Source organism: Erinaceus europaeus, chromosome 7 (assembly GCF_950295315.1).
Source record: "Erinaceus europaeus chromosome 7, mEriEur2.1, whole genome shotgun sequence".
Classification (NCBI taxonomy): domain Eukaryota; kingdom Metazoa; phylum Chordata; class Mammalia; order Eulipotyphla; family Erinaceidae; genus Erinaceus; species Erinaceus europaeus.
The window spans coordinates 107,877,918-107,901,148 of NC_080168.1; the positions used below are offsets into that span (position 1 = coordinate 107,877,918).

At 47.8% G+C, this 23,231-nt stretch overlaps 2 protein-coding genes across 2 annotated transcripts in view; both read right to left on the bottom strand.

Moving 5' to 3' along the window:
- Positions 1–9: 9 nt before the first annotated feature.
- On the bottom strand, positions 10–6,248 carry MYL6B (myosin light chain 6B). Its single transcript, XM_060195162.1, has 7 exons — positions 6,230–6,248; positions 4,757–4,985; positions 4,035–4,062; positions 3,663–3,806; positions 2,954–3,127; positions 412–489; positions 10–280 (listed from the first exon to the last, which is right to left on the bottom strand). Exons 2-7 carry the CDS (start codon positions 4,937–4,939, stop codon positions 252–254), a joined length of 636 nt encoding a protein of 211 aa, XP_060051145.1. The 5' UTR covers positions 4,940–4,985; positions 6,230–6,248; the 3' UTR covers positions 10–251.
- Positions 6,249–14,283: 8,035 nt separating this feature from the next.
- Positions 14,284–23,231, bottom strand: part of ESYT1 (extended synaptotagmin 1) — a 29,052-nt gene continuing 20,104 nt past the window's right edge. Inside the window, exons 25-31 of the mRNA XM_060195165.1 lie at positions 17,936–18,076; positions 17,674–17,828; positions 17,488–17,586; positions 17,248–17,379; positions 17,065–17,170; positions 15,775–15,824; positions 14,284–15,585 (exon numbers count right to left, since the gene is read on the bottom strand). Coding sequence (XP_060051148.1) covers positions 15,546–15,585; positions 15,775–15,824; positions 17,065–17,170; positions 17,248–17,379; positions 17,488–17,586; positions 17,674–17,828; positions 17,936–18,076 — 723 coding nt within the window. The 3' untranslated portion in view covers positions 14,284–15,545. The remainder of the gene's footprint in view (positions 15,586–15,774; positions 15,825–17,064; positions 17,171–17,247; positions 17,380–17,487; positions 17,587–17,673; positions 17,829–17,935; positions 18,077–23,231) is intronic.

Sequence of the window (23,231 nt, forward strand, 5' to 3'; positions counted from 1 at the left end):
GAGGCCAAGTGAGGAAGCTTCTCTTTATTTTGAAACAATAGGCGGCCTCCTAGTGGCAGGAACGTGCTTCCGCTGGGGGCGGGGGCGGGTTGCAGGGATCAGTGTGTCCTGCCCCGCGGCATCTGTGGAAAAAGATGAAAGTTGCCAAGCCCTGGCACCTGCCCCGCACTGCCCTGCTTTTCCACCCCGACTAAGGGAAGGGAAAGAGACTTGCCTCTCGAGGCAGAGAGAGCGAGCCCCACCTGTACAGCTCAGACGCTTAGGATGTGCTTCAGGAAAGCTGCAGAGAAAGGAGGGGAAAGGGGTTTCTGAAGCAGAATCTAGACAATCCAGGCCTGAGGGCATCCACTCGCATATATGAACCTCTTACTCCCCGGCTCCCATGTCCCTTCTACTTGGCTGGCCCCTCACCTTCATAGTTGATGCAGCCATTGCTGTCCTCGTGCCCTGCCAGAACACTCTCCACCTCCTCCTCAGTCATCTTCTCTCCTGACCCCCAGACACAGTGTTTTAGTGCCAGGCCGCTCACCCACACCAACCCAGGCCAAGATCTTCTGTAGAGTAGCTCCTCTTCTCCCACCCAGGAGGCTTACGCACAGCAAATGTTACAAAACACATTCACACACAATGAATCCTCTGCTTGTAATTGTAGTAGCATCTGTCATTCTACATCTTGCTTTACATTTCTGCAGGTGAAAAGTTTTAATATCCAAGGAAAACGAATTCCAGAACACTTAAGACTCACACCAGCAGGTGGAGTACTGAACTTGCAGTCATGGGGTCCTGAGCTCCAAACCTGACATCACATGTGCCAAAGTGAAGCCCTGGTTGTTTAGTTCACTCCCTGACCCCGTTAAGAAATAAACCAGGGGGGCGGGTAGTGGTGCACCTGATTGAGTGCACATGTTCCAATGCACAAGGACCCAGGTTCAAGCCCTCAACCCCCAACTGCTGTGGGAAAGCTTCGGGTGTCTCTCTTGTCTCTCTCTCTCTCACTCTCTCCCCCTTCCCTCTCGATTTCTGGCTGTCTCTACCCAATAAATAAAGATATTTAAAATTTTTTAAAAGAAAGAAATCACAGCCTGGGAGATTGCACAGTGGTTAGAGCACTGAACCTTCAAGCATGAGGTCCTGAGTTCCATCCCTAGTGCCAGAGTGACACTGTGGTTCTCCCCTCATTAATAAATATATCTTTAAAAAAATAAGTCTTGGGTGGAAGGTAGATAGCATAATGGTTATGCAAACAGACTTTCATGCCTGAGGCTCCAAAAGTCCCAAGTTCAATCCCTTGCACCATCATAAGCCAGAGCTGTACAGTGCTCTGGTTAAAAAAAAAAAAAAAAAAAGTTCTTTTAAAAATTAAATAAATCTTTTAAAAAAAAAAAACAGCAGCTGAGATGTTAATCTGGTAGAGCAGCAGAATTACACACTTGGGTTTTCTTGTTCGAAGCCCATGTGGTTTGTCTGTCTTATGCAAATTTCTCTTTTATATTAGGAAAACTAGTGTAAGAAAACAAGAGCCAGAGAGGTAACATAATGGTTATGCAAAAGACTGTCATGCCTGAGACACTGAGGTATTAGGTTTAATCCTCCAGTACCACCATAAGCCAGAGTCTTGATTAAAAAATAACAAAAACAATAATAATAAATAAGTTAAATAAATAAATAAAAGTGAAGGCATAAGTGATGGCATAGTGGATAAAGTGTTTACCATACAAGCATGAAGTCCTGAGTTTGATCTCCACATGTGCCATAGTGTTATTCTGCCCTTCATTCATCTCTCTCTCTCTCTCAAAATACCTATCACATGAAATAAAGTGAAAATAAATAAATAGTGGTCCAGGAGGATAAAGTTGATAGAGCGTTGGACTCTCAAGCATGAGGTCTTGAGTTCAATCCCCGGCAGCACATGTACCAGAGTGATGTCTGGTTCTTTCTCTCTCACCTCCTATCTTTCTCACTAATAAATAAACAAAATCTTTAAAATAAATAAATAGTCATAGAACACAGAGAGAGCACAGCCAGGATCACACTAGACTTGCATGTCTGAGGTCCGGAGATTCCAGGTTCAGTCCTCTGCATCATCTGAGGTTAGTGGGGCTCTGATTTCTTCCTTCTCTCTCTCTCTGTATGCCTCTCCCTTTGTCTTTTTTATTAAAGTAAGTTAATTAAAAAAAAAGTCGGGAGTCGGGCAGCAGCGCAGTGGCTTAAGCACACATGGCGCAAAGTAACAAGGACCGGCATAAGGATCCCAGTTCAAGCCCCCGGCTCCCCACCTGCAGGGGAGTCGCTTCACAGGCAGTGAAGCAGGTCTGCAGGTGTCTGTCTTTCTCTCCCCTTCTCTGTCTTCCCCTCCTCTCTCCATTTCTCTCTATCCTATCCAACAACAACTTACATCAGTAATAACAACAATAATAAAAAAAAAAAGGACAGGGGCTGGGTGGTGGCACACCTGGTAGAGCGTACATGTTACAGTGCACAAGGACCCAGGTTCAAGCCCCCAGTTCCCACCTGCAGGGGGAAAGCTTCACAAGTGGTGAAGCAGGGCTGCAGGTGTCTGTCTCCTTATCTCCCCCTTCCTCTCAATTTCTGGCTGTCTCTATCCAAAATATAAAGATTGAAAAAAAATTTTAAGGGCAACAAAATGGAAAATAAATACATAAATATATATATAAAAAAGTCACCCCAGATCATAGAACGGAAGCCTCTCTCTAAAACAAACTCAGCTCTCCTATTGCTCTCCTCTATGCTTGAGAATCTGCATGTCCCCTCTCCTCAGCCTCTGCAGGAGGAAGGTTCTGCTGCCATAGCTCTGACCTTCTCAGTCTCCTGCCCATGACTTACAGGGCAATAATCCCTCCCTGGCTCTGCCTACTTGGCCAGCATCCTTGGTCCACCCCCTCCTCTCCACATCCCCCCCACACACATCCCCGAGCTTTGGTCCCTGCCTCACCCAGGGTGGTAAGGACATGTCTGAGCTCTGCTCCCATGACTTTGCCATTCCCCTCTTTGTCAAACACCCGGAGTCCCTCCAAGTAGTCCTCATATGTGCCTTGGTCACGGTTCTTAGCCACTGTCTGAAGCATGGGCAGGAAAGTCTCAAAATCCACACGCCGGGACTTTAGTTCTGGAGGTAAGAGAGGTAAAAGCAAGTTGACTGTGGTATCACCCAGGGCCCAGTTCCCATCACACTCAAGAAGGTTTATATCTTGATTCAACATTAAGAGGCTTTTCTTCTCTCTCTCTTTTTTTTTTTTTTGTTGTTGTTGCCTCCAGGGTTATCACTGGGGCTGGGTGCCTGCACTACAAATCCACTGATCCTGGTGGTCATTTATTATTATTTTGGATAGGACAGAGAGAAATTGAGAGGAGGGGGAGATAGAGAGAGAGAGAGAAAGATAGATACCTGCAGACCTGCTTCAATTGTGAAGGGACTCCCCTTCAGGTGGGGAGCCTGAAGCTGAACCTGGATCCTTGCGCGTATATCCTTGCGCTTCACAGTATGTACACCACCACCTAGGCCCCTACTAGGAGGTTTTTCCACCCATGTTTAACAGTTTTTGAAGTCCTGAGACCTGCCTAACATCCTCTGTCACCATAGCAATGTTCCTCAGTTCCACCACCTAACTGAAAATCCTGCATTGTTCCACGGATTCCCTCACCGTCATTTCTGGGGTTCCCCAGGACCTTTAGCACCTCCGCGTTAGTGGGGTTCTGGCCCAAGGCCCTCATCACATCTCCACATTGGCTGTACAGGATCTTGCCATCTCCTACTCGATCAAACAGCTCAAAGGCCTCCTTGAACTCTGAAATAAAAAGGGATCAATGTTGACCAGAGGTCCCATTCCACCTCCCCCACCGCCCCAACAGAAAGGAGGCTCAGAAATAGTGTGTTGGAGCTGAGCAGAAAAGGGAACTAAAAGGAGATAGTGTGGATGGTTTTGAGGTTGGGACTGGAGTTAAGGGAACAGAAAGAGGCTCTGACCAGGGGCATGGGACTGCTTAGTGCACTCAGGGGACCAGCTTCTTCTTACCCTCCAGTTGGTCCTTGTTAAACTCGATCTGTGGAAGAAAAAAGCAGGTGAAGAGGGATGACAAAGCTCATTCAACCCCTCCCTACTCCTCCTCCCAACCAACTGGCAGCAACTTCTGGGGAGGGGCCCAAAGGGACCAGCCTGGGAGCACAGCCACCTCAGTCCCAGTCTCAGTTCTGGACCTTGGGAGAATCCCAAGAGCAGGAATTATAGGGGGGAGGTTTCCTGGGAACAGGGTTAATCCCATGCCACCTGTTCCCTTCCCTCTACTGCCCTGAGCTCTGCATCCCTCACATAACTGGAGGCTGAACAAAGGCTAAATTTACCCCTGCCCCCAGCTGTGATTGTCTAACAAGCCTGTCCTCTTTAGCCTTCTCTCCTGGGCTTCAGAGCTGAGTAGTCATGCAGGCTCAGGCGGCAGCTCCCTGCCTTCACCTTCAAACTGTCCCCAGATCCCAGATGTTCCCCATCTCACAGTCCCTGCCTCCAGGAGGGGGGCAGTGAGAATGTATGTCTACACAAACTCACATGTGTGGCGGGAGCAAAGAGTAAAGACAATAGCAGAGTCACAAACCTAGATGCTTCCAAATGGAGAAGAAAATCTGCTATTATCATTACAAGTACTCACTGATTCCCTACCTTCTATACGCCCCCAACCCCCTGAGTTGTAACCATTTTGTACTACCCCCTTGAACTTCTTTCCTCACTCTCTGGAGACTCACCACTACTTTGGAGAGATCGATGGGGGGCTCGTGGGGTTTCTCAGAAGCCCGAAGGCCAGCTGGCATGGCCTCAGCCTTCGTCTTGACTGGAGGGGCCCCTGCTGCTGGCTTGACAGCAGTTTTGGAGATGGAGAGGCCTGCTGGTGCTGGCTTCTTCACGGGAACATCCTTCTTGGGAGGCATGATGTCCGGTGGCCAAAGGACAGTGTGCCGAAGGGGGCACCCATCTCTGTTTAAATAGCCAGGGAGTCTGGGATGTCAAGGGGCGGGGGCAGGGACAGGGACAGGGAAGGGAAGGGAGCCAGCTGGCAGCGGGGAGGGTGAGATAGAGGAGCAATAGGCAGGTCCGCCCTCACTCCTCTAGCCTCCTGTGGTCCAGCAGCTTCTGTCCCAAGGTCTTCTCCCTTCTGCCCACCCCAAGCAGAAGGCCAGGTCCAAACAATAGCCCCTTTGGGGCCAGAGGGAAGAAAACTGAGACTGGCCAGCAATGGGGGAGTTCATCTCCTGGATGAGGACAGAATGCTTGTCAGGGACAATGAGATATCAGTGGGGCAAAGAAGAGGTCTCAAGCATTCTAGTCCTCAACTCTCTAACTCAAGAGAAGTCCCTTTTTTTCTAGAAGCTTTCAACTCTTGAAGACTGAGGCAGCGAGGGATTCTTGTGAACTGGGATAGTTAAAATGGGGTCTGGGAGCAATGCAAGGTGAAGAAACAAACAAGTAGACACACAAAGAACCAAACAGTCCCTCTACTGCCTCCTCTGACTGTGAATGAGGAGCAGCAATAGTTAATCCCACAGCCTAATAATCCCCAATATTTATAGTCCCTGCCCCTCTTCTTCCTAGCCCAGAACTGGGACACTGCACAACAAAGAGAAAGGACAGTGGTAGAGGTGTGTGCTGCCCCACCTCCATTGTCTCCTGTGCCTGGTGTTAGCTTAGGGTTGGGGGTGGGGCAAGATCGGGTGTATTTTATACCCACCATCCACAATACCAAAGCAGAAACCCTTTCCTACAAGCCAGTGGTCCTTCCAGTCAGACAAAGGTAGGGGGTCTGCTGAACCTGTTGGGCCTCCGTGGCGGCAGAGCGGTGGGCTCTGGGGGGGCAAAAGCCTAAATTCTAAAATCGCTAATGCAAGGATGGGAGAGGTCCGTGAGGACTCTTGCCCCAGGCAAGGGCAGAGTAAAATCCTGACTCAGAGAGCCGAGTCTGGGTCTCCAACCAGCAAAACAATAATAGTAAAGAATGAAAAGCGTTTATCATCATTGCAAATTTTCTCATTTTAGGAAAACCAGACACACACGCACACATCACATACATACCAGCATTAAAACAAAGAAAGCAACGACATCAGTAACAACAATAATAACTACAACAATGAAACAAGGGCAGCAAAAGGGAATAAATATTTTTTAAAATTAAAAATAAAAATAAAAGAGCGTCACTCCCTCTCTCTACAGTTCCCCACACTCACCCTGCGGGGGTCCAGGTAAGAGGCGGAGGCGGGGCACTCGGCAGCCCAGGGGCCTGAAGGGTTAATTCTCGCGGCCTCGGAGCATGCCGGGAGTTGTAGTCCTGACGGACTCTGGGGGAAGCTCCGCCTTCTTGCGGGGAAGTGGGGAGGCTGATGGGGGCGCCGCGGCTTCCGGCCGGAGCTGACTCAGACGCTTTGAGCACGATTCTGGTCCCGGAACTGCAAGTCCTGAGCCATTTACAGTCCCCGCCCGGTCCCCCGGGGCCGCGGGGGCTCCCTCAGGACGTCTGCCTGCTTTGGCCGCGGAGGCGCCCGCACGCGCCCGGGAGTGAAGCGCTGTGCTCTCGGCCGCTCCCCACACAGCCGCGCACGCGTCGCGCTGGCAGAACGCGAGTTCGAGCGCCTGCGGGGGAAGCTTCCCAATCGGGCTCTCGTCGGTCCGGAGCGGTGGACTCTTTTTTTTTTTTTTTTTCCTTTTTGTTGTCCTTGTTGTTTTATTGTTGTGGTTATTGTTGTTGATGTCGTCCTTGTTGGATAGGACAGAGAGAAATGGAGAGAGGAGGGGAAGACAGAGAGGGAGAGAGAAAGACACCTGCAGACCTGCTTCACCGCCTGTGAAGCGACTCCCCTGCAGGTGGGGAGCCGTGGGCTCGAACCGGGATCCTTATGCCGGTCCTTGTGCTTTGCGCCATGTGGCTTAACCCGCTGCGCTACCGCCCGACTCCCACAAAGAGACTTTCATGCCTGAGGCTCTCAACTCGCAGGTTCAGTCCTCCACACCGCCAGAAGCCAGAGCTGAGCAGTGCTCTGGTAGAAAAAAAAAAAAAAAAAAGGAAAGGCTGGGGGTATGGATGCGCCTGCCAACGCCCATGTTCAGCGGGGAAGCAATTACAGAAGCCAGACCTTCCACCTTCTGCAACCCACAATGACCTGGGTCCATGCTCCCAGAGGGATAGAGAATGGGAAAGCTATCGGGGGAGGGGGTGGGACACAGAGTTCTGGTGGTGGGAATTGTACCCTTCTTATCCTATGGTTTTGTCGGTGTTTCCATTTGATAAAAAAAATAATAATATTCCCTTTTGTTGTCCTTGTTTTATTGTTGTAATAATTATTGTTGTTATTGATGTAGTCCGACTCCCCATAAATTAAAAAAATAATAAAAATGGGAAGGGGGCAGGGTCGGGCGGTGGCGCAGCAGGTTAAGCGCACGTGGCGCAAAGCGCAGGGACCGGCATAAGGATCCGGGTTGGAGCCCTAGTTCCCCACCTGCAGGGGAGTCGCTTCACAGGCGGTGAAGCAGGTCTGCAGGTGTCTGTCTTTCTCTCCCCCTCTTTGTCTTTCCTTCTCTCCATTTCTCTCTGTCCTATCCAACATGACCACAACGAGGCTACAACAACAAGGGCAACAAAGGGGGGAAAAAATGGCCTCCAGGAGCAGTGGATTCATGGTGCAGGCACCGAGCCCAGCAATAACCCTGGAGGAAAAAAAAAAAATGGGAAGGGGGCTGGGGAGAAAGCATAGTGGTTTTGCAAAGGACTTTAATGCCTGAGGCTCTGAAATCCCATGTTCAGTCCCCAGCACCACTATAAGCCAGAGCTGGGTGGTCCTGTCATCTCTCTTCATTTATCTTTTCTCTGTATCTCTCATGAAATAAATAATATATTTCTAAACTTTTTTTTCAGAACACTACTAACCTCCAGCTTATGGTGGTACTGTGGATTGAACCTGGGACTTTTGGTGCCTTAGCAGGAAAGTTTTTTGTTTTTTTTTTAAAGATTTTATTTATTTATTAATGAGAAAGATGGGAGGAGAGAGAAAGAACCAGACGTCACTCTGGCACATGTGCTGCGGGGGATCGAACCCAGGACTTCATGCTTGAGAGCCCAAAGCTTTATCACTGCGCCACCTCCTGGACCACTGCAGGAAAGTCTTTTTGCATAATCATTATGCTTTCTCCCCAGCCCGCAATTTTTTTTTTTTTTTAGTTTTAATTTTTATTAATTTACCAGAGCACTTCTCAGCTTTGGCTCATGGTGTTTCAGGGGATTGAGCTCTGGCACATGTGATTCAAGGGATCAAACTCTGAACCCCATGCTGCTACGTGCAAGGTGCTAGTCTCTATGCCACCTCCCAGGTTGCAGTTTCCCCGACCCCCACTCTTTACAGAGGGGCAAGGACAGAGGGAGGCCAGAGCAGCACTCTGGCATATGCTGTTCCAGGGATCAAACCTGGGAACTCATGCTTCCAAGTCCAAAGCTGTACCAAGGTGCCACCTCTAGGCTATTGTTTTTGTTTTCTTCATTTAGATAGTGGTAGAGCGAAAGAGATTGTAGCACCAATTGTGGTCAAGACTGGATTTGAACCTGGATCCTGTGCATGGCAAAACAACACACTGTCCAAGTGAGCTATTTTGCTTGCCCTATATAGCTGGTATTTTTAAGGATCACTGGACATGAACAATAAAATGGGGCTGGGTGGTGGCACACTTGGTTGAACGTACATGTTACTATGTGTCTGCAAGGAACCAGGTTTGAGCCCCTGGTCCCTACCTGCAAGGGGAAAGCTTTGCAAGTAGTGAAGCAGCCCTGCAGGTGTCTCCCTGTCTCTCTTCCCCTATACCTCCCCTTTCCCTCTCGATTTCTGACCTTCTCTATCCAATAAGTAAATATAATAGTAAAAAATTTTAAAAAAAGAGAACAAGAAAGAATGTATCTGGTTACAAGACTGGGGAAGTGGGAGTCAGGTGGTAGCGCAGTGGGTTAAGTGCACATGGCACGAAGCGCAAGGACCGGCATAAGGATCCCAGTTCGAGGCCCTGGCTCCCCACCTGCAGGGGAGTCCCTTCACAGGCGGTGAAGCAGGTCTGCAGGTGTCTATCTTTCTCTCCCCCTCTCTGTCTTCCCCTCCTCTCTCCATTTCTCTCTGTCCTATCTAACAACAACAACATCAATAACAACAAAAATAATAACTGCAACAACAATAAAAAAAATAAGGGCAACAAAAAGGAAAATAAATATTAAAAAAATTTTAAAAAAAAGACTGGGGAAGTTACATTAACAGATGCTTTTGTGTGTCTTTCATCACTTCTGCAGAGTTTATTTCAAGGTGGTGGTTTATCTGATTTTTTCTCTTCCTCTATAGCCCACAAGGCAGAATTAGGACATTAGCTGACTTCTTAACACTTCTGTTTGTCTTATTGAGCATTAATGGAAGAGAAAATATAACTGCCTTTGGCAAATACAGATTTGGCAAATACAAAAGGAGGACTAGCCTTCATTGTCTTTGATGTTACTGTGGGGACTCAAGCCCTCTAAGCTAACTTAGCAGATAAGAGACACAGAGAGAGGCGCCTGTGGTGCTGTAACCAGTAGACCACATGCTGCCATGTGCAAGGACCTCTAGGGGGTGGGGAGAAGTTCATGCAGGGTGAAGCAGTGCTGCAGGTGTCTCTCTTTCCTTATCTCCCTCTTCCCTTTTAATTTCTCTGTCAACAACAAAAGAAATGGCTGCCAGGAGCAGTAGGTAACTTGTGCAGACACTGAGCCTCGGAGAGAGAGAGAGAGATCACAGCACCAAGGTTCCCCCCGTGCTGTGGTATCTTAAGATGGTATGTCAGTGCTCAAAACTGGATAGCCCCTACAGGCCAACCTGGGACAGTTTATTATTATATTTCAGTACCACCCACCCACCTAATGCCATGCTCAGCATATCTTACCTGGATTCTAGGCCATGACTGGAAAGAAAATTGACAAGTTGCTGCTGGAAAAAAAAAAAAAAAAAGACTTCCCCATTATTTAAAAAACTTTTTTGTATTATCTTTAAAAAATTTTTTTTAATATTTAGTTTTCCCTTTTTGTTGCCCTTGTTTTTTATTGTTATAGTTATTGTTGTTGATGCCGTCGTTGTTAGATAGGACAGAAATGGAGAGAGGAGGGGAAGACGGGGGGGGGGGGGGATAGACACCTGCAGACCTGCTTCACCGCCTGTGAAGGGACTCCCCTGCAGGTGGGGAGCGGGAGGTTCGAACCTGGATCCTTCCTTGCGCTTCGCCTCACGTGCGCTTAACCCGCTGTGCTACCTGTATTATTGCTGTATTATTATTTTTTTTAATCTTTATTTATTGGATAGAGACAGTCAGAAATCAAGAGGAAGGGGGAGTCAGGGAAGGAGATAGAAAACACCTGCAACCCTGCTTCACCACTCGCAAAGCTTTCCCCCTGCAGGTGCGGACCAGGGGCTCAAACCCACGTCCTTGCGCACCGCAACATGTGCGCCACCACCCGGGCCCGGTATTCTTTGTTTACTGGTTAGAGACAGCCAGAAATCTAGAGGGAAGGTGGAGATACAGAGGAGAGACAGATATCTGCAACACTGCTTCACAACTTGCAAAGCTTTCCCCCTGTAGGTGGGGAATGGGGGCTCTAACCTGGGTCCTTGCACATTATAAGGTGCACTCAACCAGGTGCGCCACCACCTGGCCATCGCCCCCAAGACTTCCCCTTTACATGGTGCTCCCATGTGGCTAGGATTCCATGCCCAGATCTTTTTTTTAAATTTTTTTAAGGTTTATTTATTTATTTATTTATTTTCCTTTTCGTGGCCCTTGTTGTTTAACATTGTTGTGGTTATTAATGTCGTTGTTGTTGGATAGGACAGAGAGAAATGGAGAGAGGAGGGGAAGACAGAGGGGGAGAGAAAGACACCTGCAGACCTGCTTCACCACCTGTGAAGCAACTCTCCTGCAGGTGGGGAGCCAGGGGCTCAAACCGTGATTCTTACACCACTCCTATCTTTTTAAAAAAAATTTATATTTATTTATTTTCCTTTTTGTGGCCCTTGTTTTATTGTTGTAGTTATTATTATTGTTGTTATTGATGTCATCGTTGTTAGAACAGAGAGAAATGGAGAAAGGAGGGGAAGATAGACAGGGAGAGAAAGATGGACACCTGCAGACCTGCTTCACCGCTTGTTAAGCGACTCCCCTACAGGTGGGGAGCCAGGGGCTCGAACCGGGATCCTCACACCGGTCCTTGCACTTTGCTTAATCCACGTGTGCTTAATCCGCTGCTCTACCGCCTGACTCCCAATCTTTTTGTTTTTTAAGCAGAGCACTATTCAGCTGTGGTTTATGGTGGTGTAGGGGATTGACTTGAGACTTTGGAGCCAGCCTCCGGCATGAGAGTTGATTAACATAACCATTATGCAATCTACCCCCACCCCAAACCCAGATCTTCATACATGGTAAAGAGTGTGCTCTATGGGGGCCAGGGAGTGGCTCACCCAGTACCTTGTGTAAGGACCCACACGAGGGCTTGAGTTTCAGACCCACTCCCCAGCTGCAGCAGGAATGCTTCACCTTTCAAAGCAATCCTCCTACAGGTGGGGAGCCGGGGGCTCCAACTGGGATCCTTGTGCCAGTCCTTGCGCTTCGCACTACACTGAAAGCAGTATGTAACCACCCAGCCCTAACATGATTTTCTTTTTTTTACCAGAGCACTGCTCAGCACTGGTTCATGGTGGTGCAGGGGATTGAACCTGGCACTTTGCATAACCATTATGCTATCTACCCCTGCCCCTTTTTAAATTTTTTTAAGAATTAAAAATTTTTTAATTATCTTTATTTAATAGAGACAGCCAGAAATCAAGTGGGACAGGCTGATAGAGGGAGAGACAGAGACACCTGCAGCCTTGCTTCACCACTTGCAAAGCTTTCCCACTGCAGGTGGGGACAGGGGCTCAAACCTGGATCCTTGAGCATTGTAACAAGTGTGCTCAGCCAGGTGCACCACCAGCCAGCCCCTCCTTTCCTTCCTTCCTTCTTTTCTTTCGTTCTTCCTTCTTCCAGAGCTTGGTGATAGTACTACAAGTCCACTGCTCCTGGCAGCATTTTCTTTTCTTTTTTTTTTGGGGGGGGGTGGAGGGAGATAGGAAGAGAGAAAGATAGACACCTGCAGGCCTGCTTCACTGCTGTGACGCATCCCTGCTGCAGGTGGGGAGGGGGCTCAAACCCAGGTCCTTTTGTGGGTCCTTGTGCATTGTACTATGTGTGCTTAACGGGGTACACCACTGCTCAGCCCCCGGATAACACATTTTCTTTTTCTTTTAGTATTTTAAAAATATTTATTCCCTTTTGTTGCCCCTTGTTATTTTATTGTTGTAGTTATTGTTGATGTCATTGTTGGAAAGGACAGAGAGAAGTGGAGAGAGGAGGGGAAGACAGAGAGGGGGAGAGAAAGACACCTGCAGACCTGCTTCACCACTTGTAAAGCGACTCCCCTGCAGGTGGGGAGCTGGGGGCTCAAACTGGGATCCTTACTCTGGTCCTTGCACTTTGCGCCGCCTGTGCTTAATCCACTGTGCTACCGCCCGACTCCCAACACATTTTCTTAGTGTCATTTCACAAACATCTCATAAAAACTGCAGCAAAGGTGGGTGCGAGGAATCACATCATTGCAAGACTGGCCAGCTCCTCATGGGGCGCGAGCGCTTCCACACTACGATCATCCTCTCTGGCATTATGCTATTCCACTGCAGAATACTGTGCCCCAGTATGGTTCCGTAGCCCCCATGTCCACTTGGTCGATTCCAAATTATATTCCTCCATGAGGATCATTTCTGGAACCATCCGTTCCACCCCGGTTCCATGGCTGCCAGTTCTTAGCAACATCGCCCCGCCAGATATTCGTCGGGATGCGGCATCATCTAAGTTCATTTCCCATGTCTACGCTCGACCGGACCTGCCAATATACGCGGATATCTTCACCCACCCTGTCCAATGCTTGACGTCTCGTCACCCAATCTGGTCCCCTATGCCTACACTGAACTTCTCTGTTCCAGACTCTTGGAAACAGAATTGGCAGTCAGCTGAGGTAAAGAACAAACACCTCATCACAGACCCCTGCGAGCGTCAACCCGGCTTTGACCTAGCACGTTATGATTGGGCCCTCCTCAATCGCTATGGAACAGGCCATGGCCGGTGCGCCGCTATGTTCCATCGCTGGGGAGCCAGAGACGACCCGAACTGCCCCTGCGGCTCCAGACAGACTATGACCCACATAGTCAACGACTGCCACCTCTCCAGATTCAAAGGAGGTCTCGAAACTTTACATCAGGCTCAACCTGACGCTGTTGACTGGCTATGGAAGAAGGGCAAACGCTAGAAGTGACCAAGAATGATTCTCACCAGAGAACCAACAGCATCCAATTCACAGATTCCTTGACCATCCTCAATAGAACCAATATTCTTTTTTTCTTCTTCCTTTCTTTCTACCAGAGCACTGCTCAACTCTGGTTTGTGGTGGTGTAGGAGGATTGAGGCATGAGATTCTCTTTGCATAACCCTTATGCTATCTACCCCTGCTGAGAACCAATATCCTTGATGGGTGCAATGACAGCAGATTCCAATCAGTAATTATCACTACTACTACTACTACTGCTGCCACCGGGGTTATTGCTGGGGCTCCGTGCTAACACTATGAATCCACTGCTCCCAGCAGTCATTTTTTTGTCTTTTTTCTAATTCTTTTTAAAAAATATTTATTTCCTTTTGTTGCCCTTGTTTTTTATTGTTGTAGTTATTATTGATATCATTGTTGTTGGATAGGACAGAGAGAAATGGAGAGGAGGGGAAGACAGATGGGGGGGGAGAAAGATAGACACCTGCAGACCTGCTTCACTGTCTGTGAAGCGACTCCCCTGCAGGTGGGAAGCTGGGGGCTCAAACCGGGATCCTTATGCTGGTCCTTGTGCTTTGCGCCACGTGCACTTAACCCACTGCGCTACCGCCCGACTCCCTTTTTTTCCTAATTCTTATTAGATACTGAAACTGAGAGAGGACAGGGGAAAGACAACTGCAGACCTGCTTCACTGCTCATAAAGTGGACCCCCTGCAGGTAGGGAGTGGGGCTGGAACCCAGGTCCTTACACTTGGTAATATTTGCAATTAACCAGGTGCACCACTGCCCAGCCCCCCAAGCACTAATTAAACTGACATGATTAATGAATTGAATAATGAGTAGGCTAGATTCCCTCTCCTTAAGGTAAAGAGACACAGCTGGGTTTAGTATAGTATTTAATGTAAGATACAGTGAATTGGCAGAGTTGGTGCAAAATTAAGATTCTATTCAAATCAGTCAGTCAACAGCCTAAAAAATTGGCCCACCTTTTCCAAATTCTTTTAAACCTCTGCAGGGCACCAGCTAGACTTCCCAAGACTGGTCTGTTACTTGAAGGCTTGGTTTCCAATTTCCAGAATGAATCAAAAGATGGCCCCCGGTCACCACAGCAGGTGTACTTTTTAGGACAGGCTTGAGGAAACGGGGACAGAAATGAACAGGGGTGGCTGCATATTTGCTACATGCAATACAAGAGACTCACAGCTTGGGTGGCCACTTTATCTTCTTACTTTCCCTCCCGACTATTCTCAGTAGAGAAGCTGGCCATTCAAATCAAATGAAAAGAGCAGAGGGAGTGATCTGGCAGATGGCTCGGCCAGTAGAACATACATGTTACCATGTACAAGGACCTGGTTTTGAGTCCTGGGCCACCACATGGGGGCACCTGCAGGGGAAAAGTTTCACAAGTGGTAGATTGGTGCTGTGGTGTCTCTCCTCTCTCCCTCTCTCACCCTCTATCTAGAAAGTTTGAAGACAGAGAGAGAGAGAGAGAGAGAGAGAGACTACTGGGAGTGGTAGAGTCTGCAGGTACGAACCTAGCAATAAGCCTGATGGCAAACAGAAGAAAAGTAGGTCTGGAGCATAGCTCATTGTTTAGGGCACCTCCTTACTGTGCATATAGCCAGTCTGAGTGCAGGGAACAGAAGGAGGGAGAATGGTATGGCCTTGAGGGAAACTTGGGTGCTGTGGTATCTCTCTCTCGAACCCTCTCTCTCTATTTGAATGAAAATGTTGGCCCAGAGCAGTGAGATCGTGCATGTGTGAGGACCCGGTGATGCCTAACAAACAGACAACCTTTTATATTTCTAAAAGCATTTGGCATAAGCTAAGGCCACTACTAGTGCTACCAGTGGCCAGGCACGGGTACTGAAGGCCCTGAGGACTTGGAAGGGAAGGACAACAGTGTGCAGGCAGAGCAGGAAATAGCCAGCCCTGATCCCGCCCAGGAGGATAAAGGCCATGCAGTTGAGGGCGACAGAAGGTCCTCCTCTTTGGTCAGGCAAAGGCCCTAGTAGGACCTGGGAGGTAAGAGGACCTAGGAGTACAGAGTCTCCCCTGGCCCAGCTTTTGGCTCATCACAGAGGCGATGATGCAGCATGAGGAAGGCAATAAGCCAGCAATTCGTCTGGTGATCCTGGGTCTTAGGAGCTGCCCTTGTCCTTGTCATCCATGAGGTCATGCCTGTGAGAACAGGGGGAGAGGGATAGAGATGATGCTTTGTCCTCTTATAAAGGAGACATGGCCCATGGATTTTGTATACTTCAGAGAATCAATAGTTTTCAGCTTCAATCACATCTTTTTTCCCTTCCCGTGATTGGAATCTCTTCTGCTTAAACACCCAGGTTCATCCCCAGCCCATTAGACACTTACCACTCGGCCGCACCCTGGGAAAGGTCTTTCTCAGCTAGGTCCAGTTGCACCTGTGTTGGAGGATCATAGGGGAAATTAGTATTGTTTTATTTTATTATTATTATTATTATTTTACCAGAGCACTAAGCAGCTCTGGCTTATATGGTGGTGCGGGAGATTGAACCTGGGACGTTGGAGCCTCAGGCATGATAGTCTCTTTGCATAACCATTATGCTATCTATCCCTGCCCCAAAATTAATATTTCTAAAAATTGTGGGGGCCAGGCAGTGGTGCACCCAGATGAGCACACACATTGCCGTGTGCCAGGACCGGAGTTTGAGCTCCCACTCCTCATCTGGAGGGGCAAATGTTTGCAAGCGGTGAAGCAGGTCTGCAGATGTCTATCTTCCTCTCCCCTCCCCTCAATTCCCCTTCCCCCTCTCAATTTATCTCTGTCTTATCAAATGAAATAGAAGAGAAGAAAAAATGGCTGCTGGGTGTAGTGGATTTTACAAATTGCTGGCACAGAGCCCCAGCAATAACCCTGGTGGCAATAAGAATTAGATAGGCGGCTAGCTGACACATTCCTTACTGTGGCCCAGGAGGTGGTTCACTTGATAAAGTTTGGGAGTCAACCAGGTGCGCCACCACCACCTGGCTCATCCTTTGTTTTTCTGTTCATTTGATAAAACAGAGAGAAATTGAGAGGGGAGAGCCAGATAGAGAGGCAGAGACAGATAAGACACCTTGCAGACCTGCTTCACAGCTTGTGAAGTGTCCCTGTTGCAAGTGGGAAGAGGGGGCTTGAACCCAGGTTCTTCCACATATACAATGTGCACTTAACCAGGTGTGCCACCACCCGGCCCTCATAATTCTTTCTTTTTTTCTACACCAGAGCTATGACTTTATGGTGGTAGGTGGTATGCGGGGGGACTGAGCCAGGGACTTTGGAGCCTCAGGCATGAGAGACTCTTTGTATAACCATTATGCTATCTACCCCCACCCTTATTATTTTTTTATTGCCACCAGGGTTATTGCCTGCATGACAAATCCACCACTCCCAGTGGCTGTCTTCCTTTTTTCCTTGAAAGAACAGAGAGAGAGAGAAACTGAGAGGAAATGGGGAAATAAAGAGGGAAAAAGTCAGAGATAAAGAGGGAAAAAGAGAGAACATGTGAAGCTATGCAGTAGTACACAGCCACTAGATTACACACGTCTGGTCCCAATTAAGTGTAGAAGTGACCAGGTCACCTGGGGTGTGATGCTAGCAAATTCTCTCTGATCTCTTCCAAGCCCATTCTACTGACTCACCTTCCCCAGCAGCTCACGCTCTCTTGACATGAAGGAGGAACTAGACTTCACAGACACATCCAGCTTTCGCCGGAGGGCCTCCTCCAGGGGCAGTTCCCACTCGAACCTGCAGATGGACTGAGTCTCAGAGGCAGGGCTTCTCCCCAGCCTGCTGGCTTTCCAGCTGAATGTCCACTGACTGACCGTTCGTTGAATTCAGGAGTTAGGGTCCTCTTCTTCTGCGAGGTCTTCCTCTTGGTGGCCCGGTTCTTGTCCGGTAGTAGCAACAGTGACACGTAGGGATCAGGGGGATCGCGTCCATTTTGTCGAAGAGCCCTGTAACAGGATGGAGGTAACAAGGAAACCAAAGGGAGAGGGAGAGAGAGAGAGAGAGGAGAGGAGAGAGAGAGAGGAAGCTAGGGGTCGGGACAGATGGGGTCTCACCGGCAACTGTGGACAATGCTGACCAGCTTTCGCTCTTCGCTGTAGTACCAAACAGTCAGCTTCACCTGGCCCAGAGGCCCTGCCGCAGCCTCAGGGGGGCTGTGGGGAGAAGGCAGTGCCTAGCAGACCCGTAGCTCACCCTTGCTACCCCTGACTGCATCCCATCATTCTGTCTCAGCCCTGTACCTGTCACCATGTGTTAGGCGTTGTCGGAGCTCCGGGGCTGAGGAGGTGATATGAGGGAGGCCCCCCCAGGCCTCTGGTTCTTCACTCAGAGGGGAGGAGCTGTGGCTATAAGTGTGGCTATGTGCTTCCACTCCCGAGTGCTGGGACACCAGGATCTAGGTGGGCAAGACAGCTGTGAGCCGTGCAGAGTCCCCTTGCTCCTAGGATGTGGCCCTCTGTTCACGCCCTCCCTCCCTCCTGCCCACCACCTCCTGGCACTCACCCCCAGCTGTGCTCTCAGTAGCACCTGCCCTTGACCATTGTGGAGTGTGAACCAGCGGTCCAGGCAGAGCTGGTCAGCCTCTAGGAGCTCTGAGAGAGGCAGGGATAGTGAGCCTAGTGTGCCAGTCCCCTCACCTCGAACCTGCAGAGCAATGACATTGTAATCAAAAGGCAAATTTATCCAGAAATTATTGGATCAGATAGATAGATAGATAGATAAAATACCATAGCACTGATACTTCCCCCCAGTGCTAGAGTATTCCTGCATAATGTAGTGTGGTCTTGAATCTGGGTCACAAATACATGGCAAAACAGGCACCCTCCAAGATGAGCTATCTTACTGACCCAAGTTTGCTTTCTTTCTTTGATGAAAGAGACACAGAGAGAATGCGCCAGGGCACCACTCTGGCATATGCAGTGTGGGGGGGTCTGAATTTGGCACTTCCTAATGTGGGACATAATGTCTACCCTGTGGGCTCCCTCTGGCCCTCCTGCTTTTTAGACTTAAAAAAAAAAAAAAAAGAAAGAAAAGATTTGGGAATTAGGCTGTAGCACAGTGGGTTAAGTGCACATGACGCCAAGCGCAAGGACGGCTTAAGGAATGAGCCCCTGGCTCCCCACCTGCAGGGGAGTCGCTTCACAGGCAGTGAAGCAGGTCTGCAGGTGTCTGTCTTTCTCTCTCCCTCCCTGTCTTCCCCTCCTCTCTCCATTTCTCTGTCCTATCTAACAAAAACAACATCAATAACAATAATAACAATAACTAAAACAATAAAAAAACAACAAGGGCAACAAAAGGGAAAATAAATAAATATTTTTAAAAAATAAATTGGGGAGCCGGGCAGTAGTGCAGTGGGTTAAGTGCAAGGATCCCAGTTCGAGTCCTCCCTCCCCACCTTTTGGGGGTGGAGGGTTATTGCCACTTTACAAGAGGTGAAGCGGGTCTGCAGGTGTCTATTTTTCTCTACCATTCTGTCTTCCGCTCCTTTCTCCATTTCTCTATTTCCTATCCAACAGTAACAACAAGGGCAGAAAAATGGGAAAAATGGCCTCCATGAATAGTGGATTTGTAGTGCAGGCACCGAGCCCCAGCAATAACCCTGGAGGCAAAAAAAAAAAAAAAGAAAAAAGAATAAATTGAGGGTCAAGCAGTGGCACACTGCACATAGTACGAAGCTTAAGGATCCACGCAAAGATCTGGGTTTGAGCCCCCAGATCTCTACCTTCAGGAGGGAAGCTTCACAAACAGCAAAAGCATGGTCTACAGGTATCTATCTTGCTCTCTCCCTATCTCCCCTCCTATCTCAATTTCTCTCTGTCTCATCCAATAAAATGGGGAAAAATGTTTGCCAGTAGTAGTAGATTTGTAGTGTCAACAGGGAGCCCCAGTGAGATCCTGGAGGCAAAGAATAATAATAAACATTTTTAAAGGGGGGTGGGATGGGGAGACAGCATAATTGTTATGCAAAAGACTTTTATGCCTTAGGCTAAGGTCCCAGGTTCAGTCCCCAGTACTGCCATAATAAGCCAGAGCTGATCAGTGTTCTGGTCTCTCTCTGTCTCCTTCTCTCTCAAGATGTCTCTGTCTCTCTTTCCCACTAAAATAAAATAATATATATATATATATATATATATATTTAAATACATATATTTAAATATTTTATTTATTTATTAATGAGAAAGATAGGAGGAGAGAGAAAGAATCAGACATCACTCTGGCACATGTGCTGCCGGGGATTGAACTCAGAACCTCCTGCTTGAAAGTCCAAAGCTTTATCACTGTGCCACCTCCTGGACCACTTTAAATATATTTTTTAGGGCGGAGGGTAGACAGCATAATGGTTATACAAACAGACTCTCATGCCTGAGGCTCCAAAGTCCCAGGTTCAATCCCCCACACCACCATAAGCCAGAGCTGAACAGTGCTCTGGTTATAATATATATATATATATATATATATATATATTTATTCCCTTTTGTTGCCCTTGTTTTATTGTTGTAGTTATTACTGTTGTTGTTATTGATTTCATCATTTTTGGATAGGATAGAGAAATGGAGAGAGGAAGGAAAGACAGAGATGGGGAGAGAAAGACAGACACCTGCAGACCTGCCTCACGACCTGTAAAGTGACTCCCCTGCAGGTGGGGAGCTGGGGGCTTGAACCGGGATCCTTACACCAGTCCTTGAGCTTTGCACCACATGTGCTTAACCTGCTTTGCTACCACCCGACTCCCATGAAATATATATATATATATATATATATATATATATATATATATATATATATATATTTTTTTTTTTTTTTTAATTTTTTTCCCCTCCAGGGTTATTGTTGGGCTCGGTGCCTGCACCATGAATCCACCGCTCCTGGAGGCCATTTTTTTTTCCCCTTGTTGTTGTAGACTCCTTGTGGTTATTATTATTGCCATTATTGATGCTGTTCATTGTTGGATAGAACAGAGAGAAATGGAGAGAGAAGGGGAAGACACAGAGGGGAAGAGAAAGATAGACACCTGCAGACCTGCTTCACCGCTTGTGAAGCGACTCCCCTGCAGGTGGGGAGCCGGGGGCTCGAACCGGGATCCTTACGCCGGTCCTTGCGCTTAGCGCCACATGCGCTTAACCCACTGCGCCACCGCCCGACCCCCGAAATATATTTTTTAAAAAGAAATATATATTTTTTAATATTTATTTATTCCCTTTTGTTGCCCTTGTTGTTTTATTGTAGTTATTACTGTTTTGTTTTGTTTTTTGATGCTGTTGTTGTTGGATAGGACAGAGAGAAATGGAGAGAGGAGGGGAAGACAGAGAGGGGGAGAGAAAGACAGACACCTGCAGACTTGCTTCACCGCCTGTGAAGCGACTCCCCTGCAGGTGGGGAGCCAGGGGCTCAAACCGGGATCCTTATGCCGGTCCTTGTGCTTTGTGCCACCTGTGCTTAACCCGCTGCACTACCGCCGACTCCCAAAAAGAAATATTTTTTAAATAAAAAAGGAAGAATTAACCAGAGCATCACTCTGGCACATGCAATGCCAGGGATCAAACTCAGGACTTCATACTAGAGAGTCCCAGTGCCCTGTCTTATCCACTATACCATCTCTTAGGATGCCCAATTAAAAAAAAAAAGTTTACTTAATATGAGAGAGAGAGAGAGGGAAGGAGGGAGGGATCAATCAGCATACTGCTTCAACAAATGATAAGGGGAATCAGACTCAGGATATGAAGCTTGTAAGCAATGTGCCTGTGGGCCAGGCGGCGGTGCACCTGGTGGAGCACACACGTTACCATGTGCAAGAATGTGGGTTTGAGCCCTCACTCTCCAGGGGGCGGGGGGCGGGGAATGCTTCACAAGGGTGAAACTAGTGTTATAGGTATTTTTCTTGCCCTCTTATCTCCCTCCCCTCTTAATTTCTCTCTGTCCTATCACATAAAATAGAAGAAAAAATTGGATGCTGGGAGCAGTGGATTTGTAGTGTTGGCACCAGGCCCCAGCAATAATTCTGGTAGGGGAAGGGGAAAAAAATAAAATAAAAAGGAATGTGATCTAAATACTAAAATATTTCTTTTGGCTTCAGTACCAGTTCTTTCCTGGTAACTTTTCCACGTCTCTGCTTCTACTTTAGGCCCTTAAAAGGGCTCTTTTTTTAAAAAAAAAAATTTATTATATTTATTTATTTTCTCTTTTGTTGCCCTTGTTTTTTTAATGTTATTGTAGTTATTATTCTTTTTTTTTTTTTTGCACTTTTTTGTTTTTAAGAATTTATTTATTCATGAGAAAGATAGGAGGAGAGAAAGAACCAGCCATCACTCTGGTTGGTACATGTGCTGCCGGGGATCCAACTTGGGACCTCATGCCTGAGTCTAGTGCCTTAGCCACTGCGCCACCTCCTGGACCACATAGTTGTTATTCTTGTTGTCATTGTTGGATAGGACAGAGAGAAATAGAAAGGAAGTGAAGACAGAGAGGAGAGAAAGACACCTGCTGACCTGTTCACTGCCTGTGAAGCGACTCCCCTACAGGTGGGGAGCCGAGGGCTCAAACTGGGCTCCTTAGCTGGTCCTTGCGCTTTGTGCCTCGTGCACTTAGCCTGCTGAGTTACCGCTGGACTCCCAGAAGGGCTCTTCTTTTAATTGTTGGGATGCCCAGCACGTACATCCTTTCTTGTCTTTTCACCCTCACACACTCCCTGAGACCTCTCATTCACATACCTCCAGCTGCTACCTGTTGTTTACTATGACCCCCAAACCAACCAGAGGGAGAGGGCCAAAGAGAGCACAAAGGGCCAAGGATCTGCCTTTTGGGCAGCCATTTCCCCCCCTATTTTATTGGATAGGACAGAGGGAAATTGAAAGAGGAGAGGGAGATTAGAGAGGCAGAGAGACACCTGCTTCACTGCTTGTGAAGCAAACCCCCTGCAAGTGGGGAGGTGAGGGCTCAAACCTTGTGCGTTGTACATTACTGCCCAGCCCTTTCCTTCTTCCCTCCCTTCCTTCCTCCATTCCTTCCTTCCTTTTTTACTTTTTATTATTGCCACCAGGGTGATCACTGGAGCTCTATAACTGATGGTCACTTTCCCCTTTTATTTGCTAGGACAGAGAGAAATTAAGAGAGTAGGGGAGATTGGGAGAGAGACACACATATGAAGAACTTGTTTCACAGCTTGTGAAGCTTCCCCCTGCAGGTGGGGATTGAGAGTTTGAACCGGATCCTTGCACACAGTCTCTCATCTGAGTATGCCACTGCCTGGCCCCTCTTTGGCCTTTCTTGCTTCAGTCACTCTGACAGTCTCTTAGTGATCTAGCCACCCACAGTGCTATCCTTCACCAGCCACTCTTTACCTTGCTATCAGCATGATCTCCCTAAAATGCAATCCAGGTGTGTCACCCTCTCATGCCTTTAACCTTTTCTCTACGCCCTGAGGATAAAGTCCACATTCTTAGCATAATATTTAAGAGCCCCTATAATCTTGCTCTTCCCTGCCTCTCAAATCTGAGACTTGCCTTCTTTCTCTTCTGTTCTTTTCTCCACCTGAAGCATTTTTCTCCTCTTCTCTTCTTGTTGGAGTTTATTTACACTTATCTGAGGATGCCTTTCTGCCTTTCCACCTAGTTTGGGCTAGAATTCTCTTCATTCTCTCCCCATAGTGTGTTTGCTTTTGTTATCTGCTGAGGCTTCACTGCTCCGGGACAACTTTATTATTATTATTATCTTTATTTATTGGATAGAGACAGCCAGAAATCAAGAGGGAAGGGAGTGAGAGAGAGGGGGAGAGAGAGACAGAGACACCGGCAGCACTGCT